Below are 15,482 nucleotides of genomic sequence, written 5' to 3'. Positions count from 1 at the left end.
AGGCAAAGATATGATATCTATATGGCCCAGTGGATTGTATAGCAGAGGCTTTGGTAGCACTTCTTGTTGAAGGTCAGGACTTTCCAAAAGTAATGAAGTCGCCAGGCCGTGGGAAAAAGCAGCCAGCAAGAGGGGTCCAGAGGTTTTGCTGGAGAAAAGATCTGTCTGTAAAACTCCAAATTTGGCTGCCTCTGGCACATTCTAATGCCACAATTTCATCATGTACACGGATCTTAATTATTGCATATTCTAATCTGTTCGCCTCTGGGCAATAAACAGATATGATTTAAGAATGAATTCACTTTGTCAGATTCAGAACAGGAGAAAATGACTCAATGACAGAATAACCAAAAATGGAAACCATGGATGTAGGAACTTTTCTGTAATGCGTTGTCCTCTCTCAAGTGAAAGAGGAGATGTAAAAACTTTGAAAACATAACTTAGGATTACTTACGTGGCGTTGCTAAAACCCACATACTCGTTTCCTGCCATCTTTTTCAGAAAGTTCATGACCTGAAGGGAAAACAGTGGGAGTGTTGAGAGTGACAAAATGATCAACAGGGGTTCATGGTATGAGGTTAAATTCTCATTGAACTCTCATGAACTCTCAAGACTCATGGGTACCTGTCCATCATAACATTTTAGATGAAAAGCAATTCAAATTTAAAATAGCTGTGTCCCAATTCCATACTACATAAGAGTGTGCCCAATAGACAAGGTGTCATGGTACACTGATTTTACAGTTAATATACAAAAATCAAAGCATTTTACATAGTTAACTAACAGAAAAGAAGACAACACACTGATTAAATTGCAAGTTCTGAGAGCAGCTGCCAAATCAACTCTACAAAAAGTAAACAAAATGTTTCATTAAAGACTTAATACTTTTGTCAGGTTTATTGCCTGAGCTGTCTCACTATCTTTGAAACTGCATGAACATTTTTTTTCAATTATTGACTCTATTTTAGCTCTGTTCTTGGTCTCTACCACCTCCCGAGAGAAATATCTGAAGCTTTAGCTGCTAAATGCTCCAGTGAAAATGAACCAAAACAGTGAAGTTGCAGGCCGGACAGAATGAGCTGAAACTCACTATAAAGCTCCATAAAGATGAGGGGAGCTGTACATTCAGCTGATAACTCTTTGTCACTACAAGCAACACCTTTCACATTGTTTTCACATTGTAATACAATATATATTTTCATGATAAATACACTGATTACTGTTGCTTTAATATCCAGCTGTGAGACACTAATGTTTTGTGGACAACAGCGCACATTAACAGCGTATTTAAAACTCGTGCATCAAATATTTTTTAAATGCATACTTACTTTTCTAAGCACACTTTGTTCCAATAACAGTTCTAACTAGCTAGCTAATCTATATCAACTGTTAGCTAGTTAATTACATCTGTTAGCTAATCTACATCAGTGGTTCTCAAGTCGGGGTCCAGGGACTCCCAGGGGTCTGTGTCACTCTGGCAGGGGGTCCATGGAAAGTTTTCAGATTCATTCTTGTAAATATCATCATATAAAAAATATTCATTTTTACCACAGGCTTCATTATGGACTGCATTTTTTTTGTGATTAGCCCTTTAGGAATCACTGTTTATTCGCCGGGTACCAATCTTGCTCAAAAGGGGCGGTACTTGAGAGGGGTCAATTACAATGTATTCAAAACTACTTAGAAGTATTTTGTAATACGGAATTGGTCACAGCTAATTGACTTTACAAAGACTTTTAATAGATAACAGAAAAAACAATAATAAAGACATAGTCTTTATAAAAACCGAATGTGTAGCGAGTTTCCCTTGAAAAGTACATGAAAATTATCTTCTGACTGCACTTTGTTACTAATTTTGACTTGCAATACTTACATAGTCAAACTTTTCTGCGTTGCTTGCACCTTGCTGAGGAGAGAACAAAAGAATAAGCAGTTAGTACAGTTCATACACAGATGGATGTTGCAGAGGACAAGCTCAGCATCACAAAAGATCTTACTAAAATGATAAATGCTACTGCTGACAAATTAAAACTGCAGAATTAGCAGATCTGAATAGGTTTTTATTATTATTACAAATACAATGTAAAAATCACATGAGCTTTGCCAAGAATTATACAAGTAGATACAAAATATTAATAAGATTGGCTTGCAAATAGGTTACAAAGAAGGAAGTCTTATTGAGTGAAAAGGGAGATTTAGTAGACATGTGCATTACCAGAGCTTAGCCAGTTAAAGAAAAACATGTCTCACCATTTACATCTCACTGATTCCAAATATGGGATTCAATGTTATTTCAAGTCTAAAGAGTAAAAAACACAATTTTTCAAAATCTGAATCAGCCCTGACTGTGTTTACTTTTCTACAAGAAGTATAACTGCGCAGAGATGTGGATGTATGCAGGCAAGTTTGTATTATGGGTTACCATAATGCACGTGTGTGTGTGTGTGTGTGTATGTGTGTGTGTGTGTGTGTGTGTGTGTGTGTGTCTGTGTGTGTGTGTGTGTGGGTGTGGGTGTGTGTGTGTGTATGTGTTAGAGGATGTGTATCTACTAGGTCAACATGTATCATCTGTGCAAAGAGCCTGTAAGCCAAAACAGAGGGAAGAGAGGGTAATAAGGGAGGAATGGTCTTCGTAGCTCAGTGTACATTTATTAGGTCATAAGTTCGTTGATGCTGCTTATCCCCACAAAGAAAACGCAGCAAAAGAAAAATGGACACACATGCACATTTAAAGTGCTACAGCATTATATGATTTTATTAATTATTTATGTTTTGGATGGTGTGAAAGGATGCTTTTTTAACTTTACATTACATACAATGTTTTTTTTTAATTCTACACTTTACTGTGCAGAAGCAAAAGTAAGTGACACTGATGGAGGTGTTAAAGAGTCACTAAATGGTGTTTCTACAGAACTGATTGGAGGAGAAAGAAGAAGAAGAGGAGGGGGGGATAAGAGGGTTGGGAGAGTGCGAGGAGATAGATATGGAAAAGGAAGAAAAAATTACCAACGTCATTTGACCTGCAGCAGCAGTCATTATTTCCCACAGTTCCTAAGTCTGGAAAATATGCAACAACATACAAAAACAGCAACAACATGTAGCCTTCAAGCACCATGTAACAACAGTTTGGGGCATACTGCCACGGCAACCATCCCATAGTTTCCCCACCGAGGTTAAAGCAAACTGGGCAGCCTGGCCAAAGGCTTGACATTTGTGCTTCAGAATAGAAAAAACAAAAACAACACATTGAGACACTGATGACCATGATGAGCAGACGTGGACACACATTACTGTCTCTGCAGATATGAGCTGATGTCTATGAATCATTTCATGAGTGTGACTTGTGCAGCTGAACAGGTTTGCTGTGTGATACACATTCAACTAGAGGCACTGCAGTATGTACAGTATGCATTACAAATCAATAAAAAAACTGGTGGGCAACCAGTTTGACTAGAATACTGCAAAGACAGGAGTACAGCTATTATAAGGCTCCTGAGTGTGTGAGGAGGACCTTACTGGACTGTGTGGTATTTAACAAAACAGAATGAATAGATTTCCTGAAATAGATCATTTAAAATTATGCCCTTCTGCTTTCCTTAAGCTGCCCTAGTGGTTAAGTTTTTCTTTATGACAATAGAGTACTTATACTATAATGCTTAGAATAAAGAAACTATTCATTCTACTAAGTGTCCCAAAAACTAAAGTGGAAAATGTTTGACACATGATGCAGTTCCTGTCGAGGTGCTGAGTAGACTGGCATACATGTTTTTCATTAAAAATTATTAGAAAGAAAAAAACATGTCTATACATTGTTTTAATGGTCCTTTAATGGATTATTTATTAATGACATGCCCCAGAAGCATGTTGCTGATTAGCACTAGGGAAAGGTAACTAGTACTACTTGGCTTAAAAATTAACTTTATGGAACCAACTTCAAAAACATGCCATTGTAAAATGTAGACCTGTGACAACTGTGTTGTAATCTTTGTTTTAAATTCACAGTAAAGGGCACAGTTTCTACATCTGGGCCAATTTAGAGACAAAAATTCCTTGGTCCATTTATTTAAATCTACTTGCTTGCTACACTTGCGCATTGTTGTGACTATAGACTCCATTTTGGGTAACTGCATATTGGTTGCTGCCATGGCACAACAGCACACTCTTTAATTCCAAAAGACAGTGATTTGCAGATAAATGCCAATGTGTCTAAGTGATCTCTCTGTCAACTAAAATCATCTGGTCAGAAATATGAGACAGAGTATACTTAGGTTAAATAGGGTTATATTTGCAAGGTGAAAATACACAAGAAGCACTGAAGAAAAAAAATAAAATAAAAAAGGGAAATGGGATTTTATGTGGACACTGAAAACACACAGGCCCCAGACCCTGAGACTTGGAGCAGAGCAAGTTTCCTACTGCTTTTAAAGTACAAGAGGTCCAAAATCAAATCAAGATCAAACAGGCCACATTCGTTAGCATGCACCATCATACATGAAGGATGATTTTGGCACCATACACAGTTTAATTACTCTGTGGCTTTCAGCACACATTTCCTCCTCTCAGGTAAAAAAACAAAACAAATAATCACACCTCCAAGCTTTCTGACAACATCAATAAGAATTCAACAAGGATGAAGTGTATCTTTGTGAATGGTACAAAGCTCCTCATAATATATAGTTTTCTCCAGAGAGAGCAACAGTCAGATACCAGAGTTTAAAGAAAATGTGTGAAAATCCAAAATTCAATAAAGCAAAAATAAAAAGCGAACATCTGCAATATGGTCTTGCAGCTGTAAGAAGCAACAGAGCTGCAGCACAGTAAAGGTGTTTATAGATAGTCCTTGTGTGAGTATGTGCATTTGCTAGTAACTCACTGCTATCACTGATGTGTATGCACTAATAATTCACTGCTAGCACTGATTAAGTAAAGACAGCCTGGTAGGTTGACTGAATTAAACATTGACCCAGAGAATGATCATTAGCTGCTGTAAAGAGCTAACGCTGCCAGTGTGAAAACATAATTGGCATTTTAACCACGTTTAATCTTTCCTTTGTTGTGAGTGAACTTGTGAGCTGTAGCTTGTTTGATTCGACGGATGACGGGCAATTTCTGCTGTCGATCTGTCTCAACACTGAGTTGAATTCAACTAGTGTGGCATCCAAACTCTGGTGCCCAGAATGAGGGGCTGTGGTTTTATCTGGCTTCCTATCTGTGGCTGATCAGTGTGCACCTGCATTTGACTCACTCTCCGGGCAGGTTATTTTCAGCAGGGACGATAACAGTGTGTGTGCTGGGGAGGCTAAGTGCCTTCAGGAAGGATTAGCACAGGTCTTAAATCACCACAACAAGACACATGGCAGTGGACGAAGGTAGTGACCTAGAAACAATTCCAGCTGAGTCAAGAGTCATAATTATCTGAACACACTGGGAGTTACTGTATAATCTACTGAGGGGGTAACAATACCACAAAAAATGGTCTGACAAGCTAGAAAAATCAGCAAATACTACATTGTTGTGAGTCCTCTTGAGTGGATGTCATTGTTTTCAAACAAACGTAGGTTCATTAGATCATTATTAAACAGTCAAATCTTATCTGCTGCTACCAATATTTATATATTAACTTTCATGTTATCTGCCTGATAAAGCAGCTTAGTGATACCCACCATAGAAGGAATTCTCTAGCTAAGGCTTCAGTGGAAATGAGACATAGACTACACATAAAAACACACATGTAGGAGGAGGGGGAAAAAAGTTTTACTGCCCTTACCTTTATCAGTGAAGTACAAACAATAGCGCCAGCATTCACCATGGGGTTGTGAGGCTTATCTGCAAAACAAAGGATCAAAGTGTCAACATTCAGCCATGTTTCTTGGACGCATAAGGGCTCCGTATATATACAGATCAAACAATGAGGATCAAATACATGGAGAGTGCAAATTGACTAAAGATATTAGAGGAACAAATATAGCTGTGGCTGTGAGGAAACCTTAACAAACATATATTAAATAGCAGCAGAATATCTCAGCACATGGTTATTTTTGAAAAGTTACAGGGCAAGTAAGTGTTTATGTTCACAAGACTGTACATGTTGCACGTACATACATAGCTCAGCAGGCTGACAGTCTGTGTAGGAACTTGTCCTGATTGTATCTCTGTTATGTTGCATGAACTTAACTGATATTCGTACCTACATCCAAAACTGTGTCTACAACACAAAAGCAAAAAAAAAGTGGAGCACAAATCTCATGGAATATCATCTTTTCAATTCTGATTTGGCATTTTATAGTCTGACATTGCTGGACTAATTCCCAATGTGTACAAGTTTATTTGTAATTTCCAAGGGCGTTATCAACACATGCAAAACAAAATGCCTCTGAGTGCAACTGGATAGCTGTGTAACCAGTCACATCAATGAAACACGTGGCGTAGCAGCACTGAGTAAGATTGCAGGCAGGACACAAACGGCGGCCGTCTGATTACAATCTTTCTTGTATAACAGCTAAACAGTACACTAATATGCATTTCTAGAAACATTTTCGTGAGATATAGGTAGTGAGGTAACAGAATCTTGATCCATAATTGATCAACACTGCAATTTGACAGATTGATTTGAGTTTCATGACATGTGACTTTGGAAATCTGGACCAGGACTAAGGTTTGTGGAAGTGTGGACCAAAAATATTCTTCAAAATTAAACAAACTTGTTTCAGTTTTCATAGCTAGGCCAGAGTATCATATTTAATATGTGTGAGGAGGTGTGGGGGTGGATGTTTGTTGATGTTGATACTTTCTTTTATCTAAATAAAATAATTCAAAAATTATGTAGTGAAGGATATAACCTAACCCTAACCCTAATCATTTCTCAGCTGACGATGTCATGTGATTCCTGACACATTCCCTCACTGGAGAGTTAAGCCAAGAGATTAGCAGTCGCCCTCCATTTCCCCGACTTGTTCCACGAGATGAGCTTTCTCAAAATTCAACCACCAGATGAGAGGCAGCCTTCCTCCCTCAGACCTCTAAAAGGGCTCAAGAACATTTACACTTTCATCACCTACATTTCCTCACTGGTGTGTGATCTCCTTATACAACGCGTCAACCACAGGGCAGTCCTGGCACACCAGTCAGAGACAAAATTACAACACAGGATATATGACGACAAGATGGATGCAGATTAAGTAGCGGCCTGGGAATTGAGGCATTTCCTCTGACAACAAACCACAAAAAACATGACAATGATAATTATTATAAAATTTACCTCCATATCAAAATGTCACGTAATCTCTGAGAATTTATACAGCATAATCTACGTTTAGCCAATCACATGCTCAGTTTAACCCAGCCATGTTTATTTTCACAATGGTGTTAAAAAACCTTTACGCAAATATCCTCTAATGCCAGCACCTGACTCAGTCATTTGGCAGCTCAGTCACAACCTGCACCCTTTCTCTCCAGGATGCTAAAGCAATACCGTCAACAAACTATGTTGAGTAACTATCTGGACCGGCAATGACAGAATGCCCCACCTAGTGTCTTTGGGGGTCATACAGGAATGTAACCAACAGCATCTACAGAGCTATAGGGAAACATTCCTCTTTCATCACCTCATTTTACTGAGTTGTCAAGTAGAAGAGTAAAATACATACCATACTCTCTCATATAGTGATCGAAGGATTTATTTAACCTAAATTGCTCAAGTAAACAGACCTTTATCTCTAATTCCCTCTGTTTGATTAGGGCACATTGTGGCAAGCAGTTTGGAATGAGGGACAGAAAGCAGCTCTTAAGGACATAAAAGCCTCCTAAACACAAAACCCTCTGTTGACATCACACAGGACACCCTCCGTTATCAAACTTGCATCAGGTCTCCACTGCAACATTTTGTGGAAGGAAAATAGTGTGCATGAAAGAATACTATGTAATGAATGAGAAAAAGAAAAGTCTAAAGGCTCACCATCTTCATTCAGGAAGAGCTTATTAAAGCGCAGGCCACTGGGCTCCTTCCCAATGAAACTGTGCACGTACTCTGTGCCGTAGTCATTAACAGCAACAGCGTACTTCAGAGGCTTGACACAGGACTGCAGACAGAAGGGAACCTTGGTGTCTCCTACAGTGTGTCTAAAAAAGACAAAAGATAACAAGTTATCTAAGCTGACAAAGGAGCTGCAATGTCAGATTAGAAACAGCTCATTCAGACAGAAACTACAACAGAATTCAAGTGATATGAATAAGAAAGTGCATGTTCATTTCATTGAATGATGTGCGTTTACAGAAAACCATTAAGTTGGGTGACGAAGCACTACAGAGAGATAACAGAACCAAACAGTCAGTTCAGTGCCTTATTATCTTTATGACTTCCTCTGTGACACAAACATAACAAATATACACACATATGGAATTTTACAACAGCTTATCAGAAACAAGCTAAACAAAACACCTGACATCATTACACAACACTTTGGATCTCCTTGTACTAGTTTTGCTTTTACCGGGAAATACAAGGGGGTGTAAACACAAGGCCCAATACCTGTTACATTACATCGCAATGCCCTGCAATAAATTAAACCATCAAGTTGAATCAAAACTTGAATGCATGAATACAAATTGAAATTTGAAAATGATACAAAGACAACATATTTAATATGTTACATCATTATTATTTTTTTAACTTCATTGCTCTTTTAGAAATTTTAAATAATTCTGAAGTTGATGCCACACTGGGAAAGTAGTGAAATGTGTCATTACAAGCACAAGGTAGGTTAATGCCCATGGTATCATGACTAACAGAAACCTTGGCCTGTTGAGCAACTGAAGTCATATGTCAAGCAAGAGTGGGAAAGAATTTCACATGAAAAATTTCAACATTTTCTGTCCTAAAACTTACTGGGTGTTGTCTGGAGGAGAAGTGATGAATCATAGTACCCCTATTGCAACTTCTGTGGGCGTGTTTCAGGCATCATAGTCAGATTAAGTGTATATTTACACAAGTTATTCAGTTTATCTTGTTTTTGTCCTGTATTGAATTGAATGTTGATTGTTCCTGACACTGCAGTTAAAAAATGAAACTGGGCTTTTTAGCCAGACCGGAAGCTTTAACCAACTGACAGGAGGTCTGGCACACACAGCTGCCATTAAAATGTCGTTGTATGCTTGTAATACTTAGGTCTGCTCATGACTTACCTCTGTCCATCAACTGTACACAGAGAGACAGCCCACAGGTCAGGGCTAAATTTGGCAAGCTGAGGAATGTAGTCTGCAACCTGAAAGAGAGGTAAGGCAGCAAAGAGGTTCACCTTACACCGCTGACGTTTGCTGAGGCTCAGGCTTCAATGGAAAGTTAACACCACTGACAATACACAAGAACACAACTGACAGTAGGTCAAATCCTCATCTGAGGACCAGAGAGGAAAAATCCACCCTCAGATACTCTTATCAGAAGAAGTTATTTTAGGACAAGTTTCCACCATTAGGACAAAGTCCACTATCACTATTGCAGCAAATCATTTCCTACGCTGACCAGGATGCCTTGACAAACTCCAGAGATGCATTTCTTTTCTTCAGTACATCCACATTAAGGCAGGATCAATTTGAAAACACATTTTTCTCTTTGTACTGGACTTCCCTTTACACCAAGCCGATGTTTTGGATGCAATTTACAGATTTTTTCTGAAAATGCTCTGCAGAGTGGATAAATCTTTAGATTATGGTGTGATTTTTGCACGGATCTGTACCTAACATTGATGTTTTTTAAAACTGTATAATATGATTTGTGGGCCAGGTCATCTCTGCAGTTTAACAATATTTAATTTAAAATGGTATTTTGACACATTTTCTTCAACCAATAGTGCGTCTCCTTAAATTTGAAAATTGCAGTAGGCCATATGGCAATTTCGATCAAATTTGATAAACTGTTCAGCCCTACACTGATGACTGTATACTCAAAGACCTCTTGTGGTTCTTGTGATTCACAATTTTTGAAAAACCTTGAACAACCTGTTTTACTGACTGCTCTGTTTTACACCAAGTGCTGACTTCTCACTACTTTTAATTGGCCAGAAGGACCCCGAGTGCTAGCTTCTTTATTCAGGCAGATGCCTCAGAATCCCACACCGCAGCCTCAGCTGCTTTAAGAACTCCTTTGTCTCCCTGTCAATCAAATCCCTAAATGGAAAGCTAGCCAGAGCCTAAGGGCTGGATTATACTCCCAAACAGACACACACGGCCAGCTGCAGACACCATGAATGCTGATTAGTTCTGTTTATACAACTTTCTGGAGTCCACTTGGAGGACACATTCGACCCCTAAGTCATATGTTGGGGTCTACAGTGGCTGCATGGACATGTCAGCACAGTCACAACAAGTTGGACTTACACGGATGTCTGCACCGAGTCTGCATGTACACCTCTGATGATGAAAATTACATCACACAGACGCAGAACGAATAACGACCTAAGACCTGTACACATACATTTTATGATCATTTTATGTTGATGAGGTGCTTTACTTTTACTGCACATATTGTGTTGTCTACTGAGATGAATACGGGTCTGTGTTTTAGACTTTTGTTGGTTTGTGGCAGTTGGTGTAGGTACTGTAGCTACTGTTTGTGACTGCTTGTGATCTAGTGATAGTTGAAGGCACTATGTTATTTTGCCTCTTTTCACAGCAGATACTATATGAGCCCAAAACAAATTTTTATTGGAACAATAAAGTCTCTTATTTTATCTTACTAGACCTGTTCACACAACACAGATGTTGTTGTATGTTGTGTATTGATGTTGATTTTTTTTTTAGCTCCGTGCTCATGAAACAGTGATTTCATCTTAAAATTTACTGTTCGTCTGTTGTTGTCATTGACTTTGGGAGTGATACACAGCTGACAGAGGATGATGAAGAGGTTTTGCCATTTATCTTGTTCAGTAATTTTGGTGTGGATGGAGATCTTAAAGAAAACAACCTGAAAACTTAATTGTCAATCAGGAGTAGTGTGGATGTAGGATCAGTTTAGTTATCTGCTAATAGCCCCTTTTCACAGCAGACTTTGTCAAAACAGGTGCAAATAATAACATGAACAATGGCTCCATTCATTACGTGTCTCAGTAAGCCATGCACAATACCAGAGCTCTGGATCTGTCACACCAAAATGGAATGCATCATCAGTGTTACTAATTCCACCTGCAAATTTTACCTAAGTCAAAATGTCAAATGCCAAAGGGTCTATTCTTCTACAACCCCTTCTGTTGGTGTCAGAGGGTGTAGACTGCTGATGTCTGTCTATAGTACACAAGGCCAGCAGATGCTTTTTAGGTGAGAGTTTCACTGTGGGCAGTTCATATGATCTGTGACTCACCATCATGATGTATCTTTTATGTAGCTGGTAGTAATGACATGACACAACACACAAAAGCCACCTGCCACAGAGAATCCTGCACCAAAGTGTGCTGGGAACACAGCTATTATTTTTTCACATGTTCTGGGGTGGATTTTTCCTTCAAGTGTACAATGACAATATACAGTGGTTTTCAATCAAAACCAGACTGTAAGAACAGACTGATGGTAATGAATCTGTATGGGCTAAATAATTATGATGATGGAAGGAAAAGAAAAGTAATGGGTCTAAGGACACACCTGTCCTCCAGAGAGATCTCTGGCATTTTCATACAGCTCATCAATATGGGAGGTGAAGGACTGGAAGTCTGGGATGACGAACTTCTTGCGGAAGGCCTGAGTGAGCAGGACAATGTTGCTCTGGACACACCTGATGGATAAACCACAAATAGCATGCTAAAATACAGTGACTGCATGCAGTTGGAGGAAAGTTTGTCAACCAAGTTTGCAACCCTAAAGTCTGACAAACTTCCATGAATGCTAGCAAAAGTGGCTGATGAAGGAGCTTCATCATGACATATTGATCAGCTGCTTTTTATCCACATAGTATGATCCAACATGAATCCATATATTGATGAATGACTGTTTTAAAACCATGGTCATAGTGACATTAACCAAGGGTTTCAGGGACATGTGGATGCTCCATTTTAAGGTTCTGGGGACAAAAAAAATTATTTGAGAAAAGCAGAAGGAGCCACAGTGGACAAATGAGCTGAAGCCACCATGGGATCAGTCTCCAAAAATCCAAATTAAAATGCAAAATCCCCAAAATAAACTTCTCCTTAAGCTTTAATGTGTTAATCACTGAGCAGTTTTTTTTCCAGATTGGCACCACAACACATTCACTAGCAGAAGCAAAAGTGATTACTCAGAGTTTAACTTCCTGTAGATAGAAATCTATTTGCCTACTTGTATTCTGAAGAAAAGAAGGAAGTTGTGGGCTTCCCAGTAATAACTATTCAGTTTTTTTTTGTTTGTTTGTTTTTTTGGGGGGGGGGGCAAAATATCTTGTAGCTGTTAGAAAAACATCTTAGGGCATTTTGTAATTACACTGTCATCCAATTGTGGCATTTTCCCCACTGTGACTCCAGTATGACGTAAAACAGTGTTTTTAAAGTGTCAAACCTGCCAAGTACATCTTTCTTTAAGGGGAGCAAAGTTGTTTTTTGTACTATCCAAGGCGAAAGCAAAAGTATGTTAGTGACCCTTAGTAACTACAATTCTTTGCTAGTATGACAGAAAACACTTCATGCTGTGTTTGTGCAGATACATACACAATTTCATTCTACACAAAACTTTGGTGTCTAACACACAGTTAAAACTTAATGAAATATTTATAACTAGCCATCATTAATTGTGATGCCACCAATGTTGTGTAACCTCATATAACATCTATTGATATAGTTATTACTGCATTAAGCAATATGCAATAATATCATGCATAGAAGTTCTTGATTAAAGTCACACAAAAACAACTGCTGCCTAAATGCTCTTTGATGGATATATTTGTGTTTATGCAACATGCAAATTTAAACAATTAAACATGTTTGATTTGCTCATTTGGTCATCAAAATACTTTTTGAGGCAGAAGACAGTAAAAGGTTTTTGACAAAGATGATAAAAAAGGTGACACTGTGGTCGGTGTATATGATGAAACACCCAAACAGGACAAGACACGACAAGCCTCACTTCTTGAAAAGGTGCCGGTCCAGTGTGACGCCATCTGATGTGTTCTTTAGAGTTTCTTTGAGGGTTTCCATACATTCCTTCAGTCTGGGATCTCCAGAGCGAAGCCCAGTGGCTTTAAGTGCCTAAAATAACAGAATATTTAGAAACACCTTGGAACAGACAGAGCGTAAAGGAAACAAACAACTTTGTGCTACACCACTGATTAATGCTGAGACAATAATACAAGCTGAACTGAATTTCAAGGACTTACTGTGAGAAATTTATGAGCAGGAATCTTTTCTTGACCCTCTGCGACTGTGTAGAAGAGCAAGTCCTCCAAACTGGGGAGAATGCCTGCGTTTCTTCTCCTACGTTGGAAAGTGACAGATAGACACAAACACACATCTTTAAGACACAGAACTTCATTTAACATGAAAATACTAAAAAAAAAAACAAACAACAAACTTAGTTCTGGAGTAAAATACATTGCATGAATGACAAAACAAAGATGAAAAAACCTCTCATATGTTATGTAAATGTCAGTTAATACAGTACCACCACAGTGATGGTATTGTTGATATGCAACAGGATGCCCTCTGAGCACGAGCCACAATGAAGCCACTCCCACCTGTCCTGCCAATGTAAACACAGAGCTTATCTGTAGCTGCTGATACATTCTTAACACATTAGTGAGGGATCTGACTGGTACATACTGGAAATATGCAATCCAAGTGGAAGTATTAGCCACAGAGATTTGTGTCTGTTTGAGAGCTGAGTGACCAAAGCCTTCATTATGCAGAAAGAACAATACTACTGAATGTTTTCTGTTGGCAGTGATCCCTGATGGATAGCTGTATGATTTACAGACAGATCTCAGGAGGAAAAAATGATGGAGGAGAAGATGAACTGGCACAAAAATGCAGACAATTGACCAGAAATAGCAATTCCCAAACTAATTTATATCTTTATTGGTGGTTCAGCTAAAACAACTTATCTAAAACAGGCCCACATAAAACTGTCAATATGATACAGTGTGCACGATGGCTAAAGAGAAAATACAGCTTTCTTCACAGATTTCCTTTACTAGTCTCCAAGAATGTTTTTTCAGTGTTCTGTAGTGTTTTGTATAATGTCCACAGGAAGTCTGAACAAACACTTTGAATGCAGCTACATTACATGGAGGCATAACAAGTCCTGCATATGTTACAACATGGTTTCCTCGGCCTCAACACTGTGTTGAGCTTTTCAAAGGAATGGGCTAAAAAAGGATAGAAACAGAATGGAATGCAGTTTGGTACTAAATCTCTAATATTTTGATCATTCCCCTACTACGTGTCAATTCACACGTAGGCTGGGCAATAGTATCTGGAGCAGTGTTAGGCCCAGGACTAAATTCCAGGAATTCTCTTGCCTTTAGCTCTTCCCAGCCCTCTTTGGCTCTTGGATTAATAAAGCCAACACAGTGGCCTGTTCACACACTGGTCATGACACAGGAGTGAGATCAGTGGAGCAAATGCAGCTCTGTACAGAATCAGTATTAAAAATTTATATTTTCACACCCTCGTGGTTGAATTTTAAACGCACAATGAAAAGAACAGTGGTGACCTCATGGTGCACTCGTGGGGGTAACTAGACATCCATCAAATAAAGTCAGCAAACTTTTTTTCCCCAACTTCCTGATTATCCAATCAAATCAACATAATTTTCTCTCGATAACTAGCAGTAACTCACTTCAGATTAACCCTGTAATGTCTAGTGTCCCAACCAAACACCACAAATCCCATTAAAGAAGTAATGATCTCATTCAATGCAACTTTTAACTTTAAAACAGATTTAAATGAAAAGCCAAACTTGTCCCAACAAGCACCCAATTAAACTTAGATGTTTCTGATCACCTCCTCTCCTTTTGGCACATCTTCTGCTCTCCACAAAGTAAACACTCCATATACAACCAAGGTAACTGCACCTGATCATGCGCAAACAAACCAACATTGACTAAAATGCTGTCTCTCAGGCATGCCTAATTGAAAGGGAGTGTTATTGACCTGACATCTGTCCCATACAGCAGTCAACAGGTGCACCACACAGTTGTAAGGCAACCCGCAAACTAGTGTGCAGGTGTGCGTAAACTATACAACATGTGAAAGGATTCACCTTCACCAAGTTAAATTCTGGATAGATGAATTGGAGTAAAGTTTTTTAAAAAGGCATCCATCACAATTTAGACAAAATCTTATTGGTGTGAATGCTGGAAGCATTCATCAACATGTTCTATGCACAAGATTCTTTGTTTTGGCACTCATTTCCATTTCTGCCACTCAACTCCTTTCACATTTTTCACCATAGTAACTTCAGACATTAAAATATTCAGCTCAATTAGGATATCCTGACGATTACTTTTCCTCATTCATACCCTTCATGTTTTC

General features: G+C 38.6%; 1 protein-coding gene across 2 annotated transcripts in view; it reads right to left on the bottom strand.

The window, feature by feature from the left end:
* Positions 1-15,482, bottom strand: part of glsb (glutaminase b) — a 43,567-nt gene that overhangs the window by 20,978 nt on the left and 7,107 nt on the right. For both annotated transcript variants that reach the window (XM_084724454.1, XM_084724455.1), the window contains exons 2-9: positions 13,328-13,424; positions 13,078-13,199; positions 11,629-11,758; positions 9,181-9,260; positions 7,955-8,118; positions 5,768-5,826; positions 1,874-1,906; positions 455-513 (exon numbers count right to left, since the gene is read on the bottom strand). In XM_084724454.1, coding sequence (XP_084580580.1) covers positions 455-513; positions 1,874-1,906; positions 5,768-5,826; positions 7,955-8,118; positions 9,181-9,260; positions 11,629-11,758; positions 13,078-13,199; positions 13,328-13,424 — 744 coding nt within the window. The remainder of the gene's footprint in view (positions 1-454; positions 514-1,873; positions 1,907-5,767; positions 5,827-7,954; positions 8,119-9,180; positions 9,261-11,628; positions 11,759-13,077; positions 13,200-13,327; positions 13,425-15,482) is intronic.

The sequence above is a fragment of the Lutjanus erythropterus genome, chromosome 8, assembly GCF_056507025.1.
Source record: "Lutjanus erythropterus isolate fLutEry1 chromosome 8, fLutEry1.hap2, whole genome shotgun sequence".
Classification (NCBI taxonomy): domain Eukaryota; kingdom Metazoa; phylum Chordata; class Actinopteri; order Lutjaniformes; family Lutjanidae; genus Lutjanus; species Lutjanus erythropterus.
The sequence above is the reverse complement of the archived record's forward strand: the minus strand, read 5'-3'. Positions and strand labels throughout refer to the sequence as shown.